The sequence below is a fragment of the Lepidothrix coronata genome, unplaced genomic scaffold (genome assembly GCF_001604755.1).
Source record: "Lepidothrix coronata isolate B3197 unplaced genomic scaffold, Lepidothrix_coronata-1.0 Scaffold4, whole genome shotgun sequence".
Taxonomy (NCBI): domain Eukaryota; kingdom Metazoa; phylum Chordata; class Aves; order Passeriformes; family Pipridae; genus Lepidothrix; species Lepidothrix coronata.
The window spans coordinates 1,101,779-1,121,108 of NW_016690184.1; the positions used below are offsets into that span (position 1 = coordinate 1,101,779).

General features: G+C 35.8%; 1 protein-coding gene across 1 annotated transcript in view; it reads right to left on the reverse strand.

The window, feature by feature from the left end:
* The window catches only part of EYS (eyes shut homolog (Drosophila)), a 784,118-nt gene that overhangs the window by 727,056 nt on the left and 37,732 nt on the right, over window positions 1–19,330 (reverse strand). The window contains exons 3-5 of the mRNA XM_017823913.1: window positions 9,005–9,198; window positions 7,233–7,360; window positions 3,008–3,122 (exon numbers count right to left, since the gene is read on the reverse strand). Of these exons, the coding sequence (XP_017679402.1) occupies window positions 3,008–3,122; window positions 7,233–7,360; window positions 9,005–9,198 (437 nt within the window). The remainder of the gene's footprint in view (window positions 1–3,007; window positions 3,123–7,232; window positions 7,361–9,004; window positions 9,199–19,330) is intronic.

The window sequence follows — 19,330 nt, forward strand, 5'->3', positions numbered from 1 at the left end:
TGGGATCCGCAAACACAAAAAAGATGTTAAGGCATTAGAGAACATCCATCCAAAGGAGGGCCCTAAGGAAAGTGAAGGGTCTGGAGGAGAAGCCATATGAAGAGTGGCTGAGGTAACTTGGTTTGTTCAGTCCAGAGAAGAGGAGACTGAAGGGAGACCTCATTAGGGTCTTCAACATCCTCGTGAGGGGAAGAGGAGAGGCAAGTACCGATCTCTTTACTCTTATGACCAGTAGCAGAACTCGAAGAAATGTCAGGAAGCTGAGTTGGGGGAGGTTCAGGTTGGACATGAGGAAAAATTTTTTTACCCGGAGGGTGACTGAGCGCTTGAACAAGCTCCCCAGGAAAGTGATCACAGAACCAAGCCTTTCTGAGTTCAAGAAGCATTTGGACAATGCTCTCAGGTACACGGTGTGACTCTTGGGGTGTCCTGCACAAGACCAGGAGCTGGACTCAATGGGTACTTTCCAACCCTGTATATTCTACGATTCTATGATTTATCTGGGTTGTGGCAATCCAACACACAGCTACAGTCTGGGTGGAGAAGTGATTGAGAGCAGCCCTGCAGAGAAAAACTCCGGGGTGGCGGTTGATGAAAAACTAGACATGTGCGAGCTCACAGCCCATAAAGCCAAGTGTGTCCTGGGCTGCAGCAAAAGAAATGTGACCAGCAGGTCAAAGGAAGTGATTCTCTCCCTCTACTCTGCTCTCATGAGACCCCACCTGGACTACTGTGTACACTTCTGGTGCCCCCAACTTAAGAAGGACATGAAACTCTTGGAGCAAGTCCAGAGGAGGCCACAAAGTTGATAAGAGGATGGAGCACCTCCTCTGCAAGCACAGGCTGAGAAAGTTGGGACTGTTCAGCCTGGAGAAGGTCGCATGGAGACCTCACTAGCAACATCCCAGTATGTGAAGAGGTCCTATAGGGAAGGCAGAGAGGGACTTTTCATCAGGAACTGTAGTGATAAGACAAAGAAGAATGGATATAAATTGAAAGAGAGGAAAGGTTAGATATTTCGGTTAGATATTAGGAAGAACACTTTTACTGTGAGGATGGTGAGATGTTGGAACAGGTCGCCCAGGAAAGTTGTGGATTCTCCAACCCTGGTAGTGTTCAAAGCCAGGCTGGATATGGCCTTGAGCAACCTGGTCTAGCGGGAGGTGTCCCTGTCCATGGCCGGGGGTGTTGGGGCTAGATGATCTTTAAGGTCCCCCGCAACCCTTAACATTCTGATTCTGTGATTTCAACAGAGTTTCATATTTCCTACTATGGCAAAGTACTTCAAATAATTAGTACAAAACCAAATTGCCATGAGGTTCATTAAAATATAGGGGATAATAATTCTCAATTTATAATTATTTTCCTCTTTGACTATTCAGTCATATTTTAGTTAATTTAATATGGTTTGTGAAAAAAATCTAAGGAAAATATTTAAATTAAAATAGCAACTACATCACAGATCTTCAAGCCTATAAGTCCAATAATATAGTAATATTTTAATCAGCTTGTATTTTTCTAATTTTGGAAAAAAAATGCAAATTTTATCTTTGACAGAATTCTAAGGTCTTTTTCAACTGTCATCCGGGCAGTTGGCCATAACAGACACATCTAAATACACAAACTGGACTATCTTCTCTTTCATACAAGAAATATTTAGAGAAACTGTCAGGACTTTGAATGCATCAATAGACTCTAATTGGCTTGACCAGCCTATAATTATCTTTCTCTGCAATGCTTCCTTGGTGACCTCTTTCTCTCCTCTCGCATGTTTAAATGCTGGTGTTCAAGCTGAGCTCTGATGTGGCCCAGCACTATCATCTTGGATCATCCTACTGTGAAAACAGGACTCACCTCTGAGATGTCCACAGTTTCATTCATTTACTCATGAACTCATTTACCCATGAGCTGCATTTAAGCTCAGGCCTTTGAACTAGTTCTTTTCCAGGGCTGATTTTTTCAGTATGCATGGATCCAGCTTTGTGTCTTGATGATTTAGATCTGCTGAACAAGCTACCCAGCTTGACCACAAACCTGCTTCATCACTACGTACTTGTCTGGTGATCTGAAGTCTGATGGACTTCTGAGATTGTGCCCTTAGTTGATGAGGTCACCATCACCACTAGCTTTGCTGTCGCCTTTTGTTCCAGCTCTCTTTCCCTTAAAAAAAGGACCACTCTTCCTATTCTATGATGTAAGGAATAACAGCAATCCTAATACATTTTGTCTGAACACCCAAACAGATAAGTGGATATGACTAGATAAATGGCCCTAAGCGACCCTGCTTATGCAGGGTGGTGGACAAGGTGACCTCCAGAGGTCCTTTCAGACCTCAATCATTCTGTGATCATCAACTGTTATTCGCAGAACAAGTAGTGGTTGAGCAACCTTTAAGTTGTTCCCTAATACTGCTGCTGGAGAAACTATTATTTCCTCTCTTTTTACAAGCTATGGCCAGAAGAATCTTGCTACACGATGGATCTTGCTTAACATTTTCAGGAGCTATTCTGAGAGTTAAAACTAGCAGATTTTTTTTTCAAATTGTCAGTTTGAATGAACCTCCTACACTACAGTTTCATCATAAAACTTTTAAGATTGTACTAAGTTTAAACGCGTTTATGTAAGTAATTTGATTCTGGTTAAAAAAATGGCAACAGATGTTCTTAATTCAAGCAATGTATTTTTAAAGGCTGAAACACAGCTGTGATTATCATCTTTGTGGGTAATGGCACTGGACCACAATCAGTTATATATTCTTTTTATTATAAAAATATCCTTCAGTTATCTTACTTAATACAGTACTAAACACGGTCTCAGTAGAAAAGTAATAAAAAAAATCTATATTGCCCAAGCGAATTGTCCTCATGTTATCGATTTAAATAAAAAAAAACTACAAAAGTATGCCCCTCTTGTCTCTTAGAGTAATGAATGCTTTTCAAGTTCTGCTTGTTGGAAGCTTTTATACTTTGGAACACTGAATAAGTTTAACATGTATTAAATTACTTACAGTGAATCCTCCAATTATATTAAGACACAATCCTTCATTCAGACAGTTGATGCTGAGCAGACCGCAGTAGTCAATTACTTCCTCACAGTTCTTTCCAGTGAATCCTGGCATGCAGCTGCAAATACACAAGTGTATTTTAGAGGACTTGCATTTTAAAAGTTAATTGTATTTAATTATATTCCATAATTCTATTAAATAATGTTCTTGCAGTAACAAAACAGATCTCATATGATATTTAAAATACAAGAATATGTTTTCAAGGAATTAAAAATCAGTTGCATGATTCTGAATAATTTTGCTCTCCCATAAAATATTAATTTCATAACTAAAACATTTTCATATTAATATAATCTTCCAGAAAAAAAACCAACTAGAATGAGGTATTATTAATAAACAGCTATAAACAAAGTAACAAGGTTTTGGGAAACTGTTAGAAAGAATAGGTCAATTAAAGCACCAAAGAGGAAAAATTAGAAATATGATGATAAGTGAGTTTTAAAGTAAATAACATCAATCATTGCTAATGATTAAATGGTAATAAATAATGACATGCTTAGTTAAATATGGAACAATGTAGAGAGAGCAATGCATAGTTGGTTTTGTGTTTGTTTTATTGTAATTCAGTATTTTCTTTAAAGAAGAAAACTAGCATTTTATTTTTGTGATGGTTTGTTAGCTCCATGTGATGGCAATGGAGCTGTGGGTAACTCTTCTATGGTAAAAGGAACTACAGAAATTTATTCTGCTTCATGTCAACGTTTATTAGTAGTAGGAGAATATCCTTTTCTTATGTAGCCCTCCAGTGTTTAGAAAAAATTCCGTATACACAAATAAAAAAGATGATATTTAAATGGATAGTAAACAAGTTTTATTCAAAAGTAATAATGGAACAATGTAGAAAAATATTTGAATATTTATATCCTGATAGATACAAATCCCTGTCAAACTCTATATGTTTTTACTGACATACATACCATGTTCCTCTGTCTAAAGACTCTTTCTGGTATTGTGTAAAGAAAAGATTTAAGAAGAGAAAGGAAGTGGCCAGCAATATGAAAATTTGTATTTGTGAAGGAATCCAAAAGTTATAGATGGGGTGTTTCCTCTTAGCTTTTTCCAAAGGGTACTTTGTCAAATGACTCAGTCCAGAAGCTGGAAATCATGAACATGAAATAGATTTGCTTCTGTTTCTCCTATGTTCTTGTTCCTAATAAATATGAGTTTCAGACATGTTGCTCATGTTTTCCCATTAAAAAAACCAATTCCATCCCTGGTTTCAAAATGTATCAAGTCTCTCAGAGTTATGCAGTATACAAAAGTAAAGGATATATTTTCAATAGCAATTAGCTAGGCAACAACATTCGATAGAAAGTGCCTGAGTTGACCATACTGTCTAAATCAGCTAAAGAGATCTATCAGCGGGTATGGCTCTGCCTCTGAGGAATGCACAGACACATCTAGCATGTCCAGAGGCTGCAGTCACTAATTAACCTTAGTTAAATATTAAGCAGGTTGGATTTAATAAGAAATTGCTGGAGACCATCCACATAATTTCACACATAGGACCATTTGGACAGAGGTAGATAAATATAGGAAAAACTTCTCTAAATAGTTGTATGTTTTGAGGCTGGTCACAACCACAGAAGGACACTCTATGCAAGTAGCAATGGACTACATAATCCTCACCCTCCTCTTGAAAAAGGTGTTGTGTGCAATTATATTGCTGCTATTTCAAGTACTTGGCTTCAAAGTTCTTGCAAAGTCTATTCTTAACAGATTTCCAGTTCATGTACTGTAGCTAAAAGGAGTTTTTCATAATAGTTATCTGCTTTTAGTTCTGCATGTTCAGGGATATCAGATAGCTACATTCTGATTTTCCCCCCTAAACAAAAGTACTCATATCAACAGATAGCATGTCTATTGTCCTTTATACTATAGCATAATTTATCCATACATTAAATTTACATATAAAAGGAACATAAAACAATAATAACAAAGTTTTTTAATCTTTTGTTATAATTTAATTTTTAAATAACATCTAAACCAAAAACAGAGCAATTATTACATTTGTTTTACTGATTTGTTTTTACTTATGATCTGAAGAGGTGAAAGAGTTCCTAGCTTTTTTTTTGCTTTAATCTATTTAGCTAGTCTATGACTGTTTCATTAAAGAGAAAATCTAGTAAGGAAATGTTAGAAGCTGGATTTTCTAATTTTTATACTTGTTCATTTTTTCTATTTATGTTTTTATTATTTTTTTTGTAATAAATATACCAATGTTAGGGAAGGTAAAAGTAAACTAAGAGCAAAAAAAGTTGACAGTAAAGTTACAGAGACAACATTAACAGAAATTTTCTCAGAACACCCTTTCACATTTTTGTGACTTTTAATTGTCCTAAAGAACATGGAAAATAGAAGAAGACACAAAAAAACCAATCACAGTTTATTGTGATGGATGTCCTTGTTCACCAGCTATTTGAATTCAGCTTAATTTTTTTACATTTAAGAAAAAATTGTTACTATTAGATCCTTAGCATAAAGCTGCATATGATATCAAGACAGAAAGGGTGGAATTATGATACATGATAGTCATACATCATAACTGAAGTGGAGAAAATTAAACTGAGTCAGTCTCGTCATATGTTTTGAGTGGAAAACAACTGGTTTTCCAAAGAAGGAAGGATGTATAGATAAAAGCTGAGCTTGTGATGGATATAAGAAGAATGTAGCTTGGGCATGAGGAAAACCACATAAGATAGGGGGAAGCAAAAAAAGCACATAATGAAGTAAAAAGGTCAAAACAGTTATTATTTGAACTTGTATCTGCATGTGAGATAAATGCCATTACGTTTATTTATAATGTTAAAATGCTATAAAAGTGGATCACGTAACAATATTGCATATAGTATTACACTGTATTGTTGTAGTAGTATTACACTGAATGAAACATATGTAGTTTATTGTGAGGTAGTTGGACAGAGACACAACATACAGTATTTTACAATGATTACCAAAAGTGAAACAAATCTTCACTTAAGACTTTGAATGAGCAATGCTAATTATTCAATCTGCATTGTACACAGGGCCAGGATATTTTTTAATAGTTTTGTTTTTGTTAATAAAGGCAATCTACATCTTGATATTAATTATTCATGATATGCATATTTTAAATGTAAATGTCAAAACATAATTTCCTACTTATTCATGCACCAGCGTACTGTGTGAAAGACTCACTATATGATAATAAATTATTAGCTTATATCTTGGTTTAAAGAATTGGAAAATGAATGGCAACACTGTTGTTCTGTGCTATACATATCTATATGGGAAGATCTAACTTGTATGTGTGCTTGTATGTGTGCGTTTATATGTATTTCTGTATTTAGGAATAAGTATGAATAAAATTTTAAGTATTTTCTTCTTTGGGAGAATTGTAAACATAGTTCTATTTATATTTTTATTTCCAGACTTCTCAATTTAATTTCTGCTGATGGACTGTAAGTTTGTGCTCTGTACATCTTTTTTTGCAGTTTCTAAGTTCATTTATAATGTGATGTCAGGCTTTTGTGTATTGCAGCTTTCAATTTTCTGCATTCATGAATATCCTAAAATTTGAATGTTGTTTACTTCACTTCAGTAATACTTAGCAGAAGCTACTCAGGCAGCCAGATAAAAGCCAAGAAAGTGGGAAGAGGACAAATTGTACTCCTTAGTGACATAAAAAAAAAAAATCTAAAAACTTATTTAAAGTGAAATTAAATTATACACTGGGTCTCTTCTGTTACTTTCAAATGGATATTTTTTAACATGGTCTTTCTGAATAAAACAGTTTTTCATATGCTGCTTGAAGGATCAACCTAAGGTCTACTAATGTATGTCTGTGAACTAGAAATTAAATAGGTTGTCTTATCTTTTCAGAAAAAACAGTGACACCTGTAGTATAACTGTCTCACTTATCATCAATTTGTCAAGATTTATATGTTTCATCTTACGGTATTAATATGGCAATGATTTTTAGCCCCTTCAATACTTTAAATCTTTCTGTATCACTTCAAGAGTTTTCAAGAAAACTAATGCAATAAAGCACCAAACATAAATATTTTAAAAGAGAAGTTTATAGTTTTCTGTGCTCTCTGTGAATGACAATGTCTTTTCTTTCTGCAATCTGTGGGATACCATCAGGTGAAACAACAAAGTACTGACATAAATTAATTTCCAATCTTACCGGCAGTTGTAGTTCTGCTGTTGAGCTATGCAAGTTGCGTTATTTAAACAAGGCAATAATTCACACGGGTTCAGTATTCTCTCACAGAACTTGCCAGTAAATATTGGCAGACAGATACATGCCACATCCTATAGGAGACAAGGAAATTAGAAATAACTGTGATACCCAAGGCAATACAAAAATTAGGGTTTACTTCCATTTCTAAACAGACCCTAACAAGGCCAGGATTTCATCATATTAAGCAGTCTAGAAAGACAGAAGGAAAAGCAGTTCTAGCCTCAGATAGGTTACAAACTTGACTTAGGATAAGTGTAATAAGCCTTCCAGTACAGATTATACCAGACTTGGGTTTGCTAGCTGGAAATACACCAGCTCTAAAATTGGCTGGCTCTGTGATTTCATAAGTGAATCAAGAAGGAGTTTTATAATACATTTAGGCTTTTCCTAATTTCTGAATTTTTTCCAATATAATATTTACATCTATCAAACAGTAACAGTACACAAGGTACATCAGATACTAGTATTCAGCAACTAGAGGAGGAAAGAAAATTGTGTGTATCCTTTTTCCCCTTCATTATGAGGCACAGAGACTATTCTTCTCTATAATGGTGAAAGACATTTGTCAGTTACTGCAATTCCTAATTTGCACAGTAAGGAACGTAAGTTATTTTACAAAATAAAATATTTCTTAGAGCTTATACTCTCACCCTTATTTTTCTGTATGAAGTTATGCTCTTTATAGGCCTTTTGAAGTCAGAAAGTAAAGGAAAAAAATAAAGGGGTTTGTTCCCCTAGGGAAATTGGAAGTGCTCAGGTGTTTCTTTAGAATTGGTCCTAAAGGTATAATCAGGAAACTTCAGTATCTATTGAGAGATGTCTATATGTGTGAAACAAATTACTATATTTGTTTCTTTATTGTACAAAATAGTATGTGCTAGTATATCTAATAGACAAAATATATAAACACGTTGCATGACAGGAATCTATCAATTTTTTCAGCAATTTAGATGTCCCTTTTTTTCTCTGTGCATGAATATGTATCACTGGTATGCAATAACTAAGCTTTTGAATTCTTCTTTCACTATTTTGGTTCTATACAATCACTGCTATTTGCAATAGTCATGCTAATGAAAGAATGATACCTTTTGACATATAACCAGGTATGATTTTATTATCAAAACTTTGTGACTCTGCATGAATTTATTCTATTTTACAAAAAGAAAAATGAAAGAAAAAGGGGAATTAAAAACATACCACATGAAAAGCAAGAAAAAGAGACAAACACTAGTTAATAAAGACCACTGATGCATCATGTTTTTATGTCACAAGATTTTAGCAGAGAAAGGAATAAAGAAATGAAACAATATTAGTAGCTCCTTAAGTGACCTGAAACGTGGAATTTGGGCTTTTTTTCATAGAATTATACATTAGAATCAAATGTTTTGACACTTTCATAGAACAGATCCTCCTGGAAGCTATGTCAAGGCATATGGATGACAGGGAGGTGATTAGGAACAGCCAACATGGCTTCACAATGATGTCTGACTAATGGTGGCTTTCTATGATGAAGTGACTGCAATGACTGGTAAGGGAAGAGGAACTGATGCCATTTACCCTGACTTCTGTAGGGCCTTTAACATCATCCCACACATCGTCATTGTTGCTAAACTAGTGAGATGATATTTAAAGGTCCCTTCCAACCCAAATAATTTTATGATTCTGTGATTCTATGATTCTATGTTCAAATAGGGATCTCTAAAGTTTATACTTACATTTGGCAAATCAATACATGTGCCTCCGTTCTGACATGGCCTTGAAGAGCATTCATTGATATCAATTTCACAGTTGTGGCCAAGAAATCCAGAAGGGCAAACACAAACATATCCAGACCGATTATACTGGCATATGCCTTCATTTAGGCATGGCTGAGATTCACAAAGATCACCAGGTTTCTCACAAAATGAACCTAAAAGAAATAAACATAAAAAATTACAGTGTTTGAGTGAATGGGTCCTCTTGACATGCTGCCCATAAACATAACTTTTTTACTTCCTTACTATGATGTGTTGTTGTGTTTCCCTATTATTTCCTTTCTTTTCTAAAAAAAATTTTGAGAGATTGAGAAGCTTTTATTTATTGTGGTTTTTAAAATTGTTTACACTGCAAAGCTCCAATTACTGACTGGAGCATCCGTATGCTATCACCATTTAAAAAGCAAAGAATTTAATATATTCCTGTATGTTTTGTTTGTTTTGCTGAATAAATGTGGTAGAAATCTATGGGAATGACTAACCTTATCTGTAACAAAGGAAGGAGGTGAACTAGAATCATAGTCCCAGAAGACACTGAACAGTCACTCAATATTTCTCTCATTGTGGTTATTACTAGGGGAAGCTGAATCCAGTATACTCTCAGACACATAAGGTTGTTCTCATTTCTATTTATAGATCCAGCCAGTAGCAAAACTGAATGTGCTCTCAGTAAGCAAACACACAATCACATACACAGACACTTACACAAACCCACCCATGCACATGCACACACACACCCATACACAAAATACAGACACATCAGCCATATGGATCAACAGCAAGAACAATATCTTTTTCCTTGCATAAACACAAACAGCAGTCACATAAATGAAACAGCAATGATGGCTCAAACTTTTTCCTCCTCTCTGGCTAGTCAGTGTTGAAGTTCAACAGCAAACATACGCACTCCCTCATTTTCTATATGCAAAAATAAACCCTCGTTAATGGATCTCTCAAGAATCAGCATAGATTTTGTCTGAGATCTATACCAGGATCCTGAACCTCTTGACAACTTGCTGGCTCAGAGCTTGAGTAATTCCAGATCTGGGTATCATTCTGGTTGCTGGCTAGTCCAGTTTAAAGGTCTGTCGCTCCCCACTAGGAAAGCTGGTAACACAGAAGTAGCAAAGAGACTGCAGTGATCAGACACAGTCTCAGCCACAGAAGTATAATAGGCAGCAGCCTGCTTACATTCAGCTAGCAGCTAAGAATTTACTTCCATTTACTTCAGAAAAATTATGTAGTAAATATGCTTTTTACATATTTTGTGCTTTAGTGCTCTGATTCAAAGCAACTCCCTATCACATACTTACAGATTACATCAGAAGAATTTTTCAGCAATTTGCTGTAGCAATAACATTTACTTCATAATAAATCCCCTCTGAAGAAGTAATATGTATTGATTCCACATTTTGTTAGTCACTTGAGTCCACTGAATTAAAAATAGACATTCACAAAAGAATAAATTACACTTTACAAAAATATGTATAATTTTGAAATGGTAAACAGAATACTTTTAACTCAAATTGTAAACTACAAGGTAAACATAACTAATTAGTTATAAATCAATTAATAGATAAGTATATGAACCTCTAATAATTTCATTACCAGTAGCTATATAAAGGAACTGTAAGTATATGTAACAACATTTACTAGGAGATTGAAATTTCACAGTCTGTCTCTATTATATAACAGAACAGCTGATGCAACAAACACTATACAAGAAAATCCCATTAGCAGAAAAAGGGTCAAAACACATTTTCCATCCCTCAGTTCAGTGGAAATAGTTATTCCAATAAGGCAAAAGAAATTGGATCTATCTTTTATTACAGAATGTTCACTTCTCTTTAACATCAGAGGACAGTCAAAAAATCTTTCACAAATTTTTTGCTATCCCTCATCACCATAGTAACCAAATTACAGTATATTGCAACTTGCAGATGTTAGGACTTGCTAATAGGAAAAGCTAAGGCGGCCATTCGTCAGAACAAGGTCATTGATTGGTATTAGTGCATATATAAGAGAACATCTGCAACATGAATTGAGGGGGATTGGTCAATTCTCTCATAATTCTATTTACTATTTAGCTGTCGTGTTCAACTTCAGTACAACATTGTACTCCAGTAGTACTCATAGATGGGGTTATATATCAATGCTTACCCTATTTTTTCCTTTTATTAGGCACATTTGACAAGAATAGGTGCTCCTATCCCATCCACAGTACTAAATAGGAGAAGGCAAATGAGCAAAACAGTGACTCCCTTTGCTCTACCCAGAGGAAAGCCAGAAAGAGTAGTCTCACTAGCTGAATGGATTAATGAGTTTTTCCTGTCATTGTTTCTTTACCTCAATCCATTCAATCCTCCCCATTTTTTCAGCCACCATTACCAAGCATTTCTTAGCCTTTTGTAAAACCATGGCTCTCAATGGGATTATTAGAACAAGGAAAGACTAAATGAACAAAATAGCACAGAAAACTTTAGGCCAGTTGGGAAAACCAGATGGCAGAGGTCCCTTTTCCGTAATGTTACGTTCATTTGCAGCAAAACTAGAAAAAGGTCATTGTTCTGTCAGAAAAAAAATTTAAAAAAATTGTGCAACATTCTTTTAAGCGAAGACTTGAAGTAGCTAGAAGAGGAATAGAGAAAATCCTGAGAAGAGATAAGGAAATATTGTCAACCATGGCATGAGACATATATCAAGGAAAAGTGCATGGTTCAAGGATGGCAAAAAAAAAGATATATCCTTTTTTTCTCCTTGGCATCTCCTTACAAAGAGAGAAAAAATTCTTTTTTTTTTAATTTGGGAAAAAAACCAGTTCATTTAGTGGAAACTGGTAGCCTATAACCTAACCAGGTCAAAGGGGATCAATTTAAATGAAGATACTGAGGCAACAACTTTACTCATAGTCTAAAACACAAGTCACATCTATCAATGTCTTTTAGGAAGAATTCAGTGCTTTTTCCTTAATCATTGTTGCTAATTATTTCTTTGACAATCCTGTACTCTGCAATTCACTGTATTCAGCATACTATGTACAAAGCAAGAGCAGTGCTCTTTCACCTGAACATCCATGCCTGACGAGTTTGACAAATCAAGTCAATAAACAGAATTCTGAAGAATTTGTCTTTTAAGATTTTTATTCTACCATTCTCAAACCTCATGTCACACTCAATCTATTTACTAAATAAGACTGAAAGATGACTTGATTACAGCTCTTGGATGGGGAAAATATCAAGCACTAAAGGGATCATTAATTCGGTGAAGAAGTGCATAAGAAAAGCAAACAACTAAAGAGAGAAGCAAAATCATGTAAAGTGAGAAACACCTTAAACATTTTTACCAGTGATATTTCTGTACCACACTATCACAAAAGAATTGAATTCAACAGTTGCTGATGTCTTCACATCAAGGCTTTTTAAAAGATAGTTCTTTAACCATATACAAGAAGACTGAAGTCTTCATATATAGATAAGCAATATAACAAGCTTTGGTTGGAAGAGATGAACAACTGGTCCCCAAAATTTGGAAATCTATTTATCTACTTTGACTCAAACTGTATACAAACCCTTTTAAAAATTGTGTAAAATTATGAATTAATTATAAATTCTCATTTTAAAATGTATATGTTTTTGTCATCATCAAGCCTCTCGATGATGTTTAAATAAATACTTAGATATGTTAGATATACTTTAGATATGTTTAAATAAATACTTAAATTCATAACCATGCTAAGATTTATTGACCACTTGAATGTTGTTGTTAGAAACAAGGTAAAGAGGAAACAGGACAAAAATACATCTTTATAATCTGATATCAGATTCAAGCCTCTGAACGAGGGCAATATTTAAGCAATGAGCACTGCATCAAGGATCAACACATCAGTCCAACTTGCACTAGCTAGTAAATGCATATTTAAAAGGTTTTTACATGTTCTGGAGATCTAAGACTTAAATATATAAAAAAAAAAGAAAAAAGTGAAAGGCAAATTGTCTTAACTGCAGAGATTTTAAACATAAACTTTGATATTACTTTTAAACATATTACTTTGATATCAATAAAAACATAGTACAGGCATAATTTATGTGTCATAAATGCTGTATATTTCTGTTGCCAGCAATTTCAACAAAAGTAATTCTTCCCTCAGTCAGACCCAAAAAGAGACATTTGCTGAAAATACTGAAGTCCCTTTAATGCTCACTAATGAATGATCAGCTACTCAATGCTATGATATATTCAAATTCCCAGGAAGATAAATGCAGAAACCATGTTCTAATGAGAGATAGTTGACTCAGAAAAATTCATTTTGAAAAAAAAATAGTTATCACATTGATTGAATATCTTGATAAAAGAGGAAAATTAAAAACATCATCAGTAGAACCAGTTCACCTTGGTCCATCAATATAATGAATTCTTATTTGGTTTACTTCAATAAAATAAAAATTGTGGAAGATTAAAAAGCAGGAATAAATGAGTAAAGATTATCTGACAGATCAATATGAAAGATAATTAACTTTAGTTTAAGGACCTGAACCTTATTTTCAGAATTTTCTTTTTTTTTTACACATGAAGAAAATAAAACCCTTCACCAAACTAAACGAATGACAGAAAACACCCAGCCCTTCTTTGTTTGATTTAACTATGTACCTGCTAGTCTTCCTTAGTTTCACTGCGATGGTAAAATGATAAAGCATTTAAAAGACAAAGGACATTTCTGACACCATTGACAAAACTCACTCAGTTTCTTAAGATAGCACATAGTGACACTTACATAAATATCTGAGGTTACTGATTAAAATAAGTAGTTTCTATTTTTAATTGAAGTATTTCTGAACTTCATATTTATGCAAACACTTCTCTTCCCAAGGAGTAAAATATGCTAAAGATCATATTAGCATACAACATTTTAATATGATTTCAGTGTTTTGTTTTGTTGTTCCTCTAATGAAAACTCAATGTTTTCTAGAGCAGTTATGGAAAAGGCACAGTAGACCGTTTCAGGAAACACCATGTGTTATACCCTTATATAATCAATTATTTGTACTTCTGTCAGAACAGAGCAATAAAATTTCAGGGCTAGGATAAAAAAGGAAGCATTTAGTAGGAGAGAGATTTATTCTCAGTGTAAATGAAACACATGACTGCCAGTTGCCACAATCAAGGACCAAGATACACAGTAGGTAGTAAACAAAGATTGAAGACAAGTATAAAAATTCAATTGTTAAAAATATTGTTAATATTTTAGTATGTTCAGTTTAACATATAGAATTATAGAAACCCACATAATGCCCTTCTTATGCATGCCATTATTATGTGTTATGCAACAGAACACTTGTTATCTTTAAAATTAATTCCTAAACAAGGCTCTTTTAATCTCAGGACTATCAGGTTTCAATTGATTACACAAAAGAATTTCTACAATAAACTAATCCCTATCTGTTTAGCTCAGTTAAGAGCCAGTCCAATCTGTTTCACTTCTTCTTTTTACCTTCATGAGTTTTGTCAGATGCTCTTCCCTTTAAATGTATATATTGGGTTTGTGTGGCTGGGTTTTGGTAGTGGGGAGCTACAGGAGTGGCTTCTGTGAGAAGCTGCCAGAAGCTTCCTCTATGTCTGGCAGAGCCAACGCCAGCCAGCTCCAAGACAGAAGTGTTGCTGGCCAAGGCTGAGCCAGTCAGCAATGATACTTACACCCCTGTGATAACATATTTAAGAAGAAAAAAGAAAGTTATTGGGCAGATGTAATTGCAGCCAAAGAAAAGCAGAGTGAGAATATGTGAGAGGAACACCTATGCGGACACCAAGGTCAGTGAAGGAGGGAGAGGGAGGTGCTCCAGGCACCAGAGCTGAGATTCCCCTGCAGCCCATGGTGCAGACCACAGTGAAGAAGGTTGTCCCTCTGTAGCCCATGGAGGACCATTAGGGGTGCAGAGATCCAACTGCAGTCCATGCAGGAGACCCACACCGGAGTAGGTGGATGCCTAAAGGAGGGCTGTGACCCCTTGGGGAACCTGTGCTGGAGCAGGGCCCTGACGGAGACCTGCACTACCATGGAGAGAGGAGCCTTCATTGGAGCAGGTTTCCTGGTAGGACTTGTGGCCCTGTGGGGGACCCACACTGCAGCAGTCTGTGCCTGAAGGACTGCACCCTGTGGAAAAGTTGTTTCAGCAATTTGTTGGAGCAGTTTGTTGCCCATGGGATTGGCTCACATTGGAGAAGTTGGAGGAGGACTGTCTCCCATAGGAGGGACCCCAAGCTGGATCAGGTGAAAGACTCTTCTCCCTGAGTAGTGGCAGAAACAAGCTGTGATGAACTGACTGTAACCCCCATTTGTCCTCTCCCTGCGCTGCTGGCAGGGAGGAGGTAGAGCTGGGAAGGAGGGAGGGGTTGGGGGGGATGGTGTTTTTAAGATTTGTTTTATTTCTCATTATCCTGCTCTGATTTTTTTAGTTATGAATTAATGTAATATCCCCAATTCAAGTCTGTTCTGCCTGTGACAGTATTTGGTGAGTGATCTCTCCCAGTCCTTATCTCAAGGAATCCTTCGTTATATTTTCTTTCTCTGTTCAGTTGTGGAGGGGAGTGATAGAGTGGCTTGGTGGGTGCCTGGCATCCAGCCATGTCGACCCACTACAACATAAAACTGAAAAGTGTTTTTAAAGATTGTCTTTGTAGAATGAATTTTTTTCTGTTTAAACACATTGCTGAATCACAAGTTCTTGTCTTATATATGTAGACCCTGAAATACACCAATATTTCTATAAAATCATTAGTCTTTTAAATACTAGTACAGTGTTTGCATACTTATCTACACTTCTAATCCAAACCAATGAATATCTTTTTTTTCTGCATATGAAATTTCAATAAAGTGTGAATCAAAATCAAATTTACTTAAGGCACTGTAAATCTAGGTCTCAGAGAAAGTGAGTGCAAATCTCCATGAAAGATTAAATGGGTTATAATCTTAAATTTAGACAAATTAAGCAGCACTGAAGTTCACTGATGTGCTTTATACAAAAGCTCCAATCAGTATACTTGAAAACAGACATTTTGGAAGTAAATGAATGAGAAGAACAAACATTAGCTTCCATCAGAGAAAAACCTTTCAGATGAAGGGGTTAATAGTGGGTCTATTAGCTCCCTGGATGAAGATATTGACTGGGCAAACTTTCGGGTGTATCCTTAATGATAAGGAAGTCAGTATGCAGCCCTGGTGGAGAAACAAAAGCAGACTGTAAAGTTGGTAGGCCCAGGATGTGTGAACTGCAATAAAAATAAAAATTCTATTATGCTTTCGCCATCTATGGTAATTAATAACTAGCCCAGAGAGAAAGACTGGTATACTGAATAGTGGTGTTATCTGTCCAGTGACCTTGTGTCTGGAAATACCACCCAGAGAACAAACTTCTGGTGGCATGTCATTATACAAGAAACTTAACTTTAATTCTTAGAGGAAGTTTGTATTTCAGGTGGAGAGAGCTCCAAATGAAAAGGTTAAGTACTTGTTAGGTCATTTTTTAACTAGATATAAAATGCCAGTATAAGTTAGTATATGTTAAATTCTTTATAAAATACATGAGTGAGCAGCATAAAATGAATGCCATCTGTTTTAACTTTTTCTGCCTACTGCACTATGGATTAGAAGAAAGCTGCTGGAGGGAAGGGGTGAAATCACTGCTGAGTATGACTGAAACTGCGGAATCCAGGCAGAGCTGTGAGCAACAGGGTGAGCAGCATGAGCATAAACCGAATGATTTGTGAGAAACAAAGAAACAAGGGGCTAAAGCACCACGGTGAAAAGCAGAAAGACATTTTTCCTATGGTCCCAGGAAATAAAGTGTAGAAATTGTTTTAAGCCAGAGAATTGCACTAACAAAAGAATTGGGGAACTGATAGCAAAATCAGAGGAAAAGACACAACAAAAGCTTTTTTATTTTGTTTTTTTTTTCTTTGTTAAAAGGCTCTCTTTAAAAGTTTATTGTTCTCATTATGGTTTTATAAAACATAGCTTTGGCTATTCAAAGCCCTTCCGTATCAAAATGAAAGTGCAGGCAGGTCCAACTCAAAGCTCTAGCTGTTTGTGTCACTGTTGCTAACATTATTTTTCCCATTTCATAGTGGAAAAAGATATTATAGTGTTATAGAATACTATTCAAATACAAATACACTCAGCACAACTTAGCTAGAACAAAAGTGTTTGGCTGTTCTACCAACAAAATGTACTAACTACCCTATTCTTGACTTGAATGGTCAGAAAAAAATTTAAAAAAGCAAAATTAAATATTTGAGAGTACAGAAAACAAAACCATAATTCTGATAGCACTAGGGAATGCGCATATCTTCCCAAATACTTTGTTTATTTGATTTTAGAACTGTCTATTTGATTTTAAAACTGTTCAAATTTCAGAGCAGTTTAGATTACATATTAGGGACAAATTCCTTACTGTGCGGCTAGTGAGGGAGTGGAGCAGGTTGTCCAGAGAAACTGTGCATCCCTGGAGGTGTTCAAGACCAGGGTGGATGGGGCTTTGAGCAACTTAGTCTAGTGGAAGGTGTCACTGCCCACAGCATGGAGGGATGGCACTAGATGATCTTTAAGGTCCCTTCCAAACCAAACCTTTCTATGATTCTGTGATTCAGAGTGAACAAAACCAAATGCAATGTGAATTAATTAGTTCAGCCTTATTCAATATGCAGTATTATTAGTCAGACCAGCTATGTTATTTTTTAATGCATCAATTCTTAGGAACTAGCTCTAGACTGTAAACATTAGGTAAATTATTAATGAGTTATTCAAGTGCTACATGTTAATACCACTGTATGTGCTGCAGGATGGCTAAAGCTTCATCTCTAAAGACACTGCTGTTGAAGATGGAACCAAAAAGCAAGAAAGGTTTTACATACACTTTCTTGTCTTGCTTGTCATTTAACAACCAGTGTTATCCTTCTGCTGGTGTTTAGGTGGAGGATGAACTGGGATATTAAATGGTACAGGTAGGATGGATTTAACTAGACCAAGAACTAAAGGAAGTAACAAAATGACATAAGGGACTAGAGGTGCAGATTTTAACTTCTGAAAAATTATGTTTATGGAAGGTGTTTCTTCCTCCTGTCTCAAGTCTGGGGTTTCTTTGGGTGCATGTTCTTTGTTTTGTTTTGTTTTGTCTTCTTTAAATATATTTTTGAAATCACAAACCACTTTCTTTTCCAAGGCTGCCAGCCGAAGCCTTGGCCCTCAAGCACACACACACTGGGCTATTTGCCTGGCAATGACTGCAGGATGGGTGGTGTCCCCTCCTCCTCAGGGGACGGGCCATCCCTAGAGCTGGAGCTGTAGAAGGGGAGGCAGCAGTCAGAAAACTGAGTTCGGACCAAGGTGAGTCTGAGACCCTGCACTGCTAGGTCAGCCTGAAGCCTTCTACTGTTGATAGCAAAAATCACATATTCAGTGCACTACAAAAGTATTACCCTCCCTAACAGGTGCAGGAAACTGCCAGCCAGCTAATCAGTAGAGTATTTACCCTCTAACTGGAAAAAAAAAAAAAGCAATCTTGTATATGCACTGAAGAATTTATGGTATCCTCTTTAGAAAGCAGATTATGCATCAACCTATTGCCTTGCTATACAAATCTGTATCTTGTTGATTTTACTCATTCTGCTATGGAAAAACGTTCAGTTGTCATTTTGTTCAGAACACTGATTTACACGATAAAGAACCTCGTAAAGTTTCATCAGTCCTCAAAGCCCACACAATCCAATAAGCCAAAAAGCTAGGGCTTTTAATCTTTTTATTCATTCTACCATATTTTCAAATTTTGTTTTCTGTTCTGTTTTCATATTTTTGATTTTTATTCATTTATAAATATATTATTTTTAATTTTTATTCTTATTTTGGCTGGTATAGAGTTATTTTTCTTCATAATTGCTTGCATGAGGCTATGTTTAGGACTTGTGCTGAAAACAGTGCTGATAACACATCAGGGTTATAGTTATTTCCAAGCAGTGCTCACAGGGTCAAGGCCTTTTCAGGTTGTCCAGGAAAGTTTTGGATGCTCCATTCCTGGAAGTGTTCAAGGCAAGGTAGGATGGGGATCTGAGCAACCTGGTCTAGTGGGACATGTCCTTGCCCATGGCAGGGGGGGTGGAACTAGATGATCTTTAAATTCTCTTCCAACCCAAACTGTTCTATGATTCTGTGATTCTACAATTCACGCAATGCCCCACCAGAGAAGAGGCTGGAGGTGCATGAGAAGTTGGGAGGGGACATGGATGGGACAGCTGATGCAA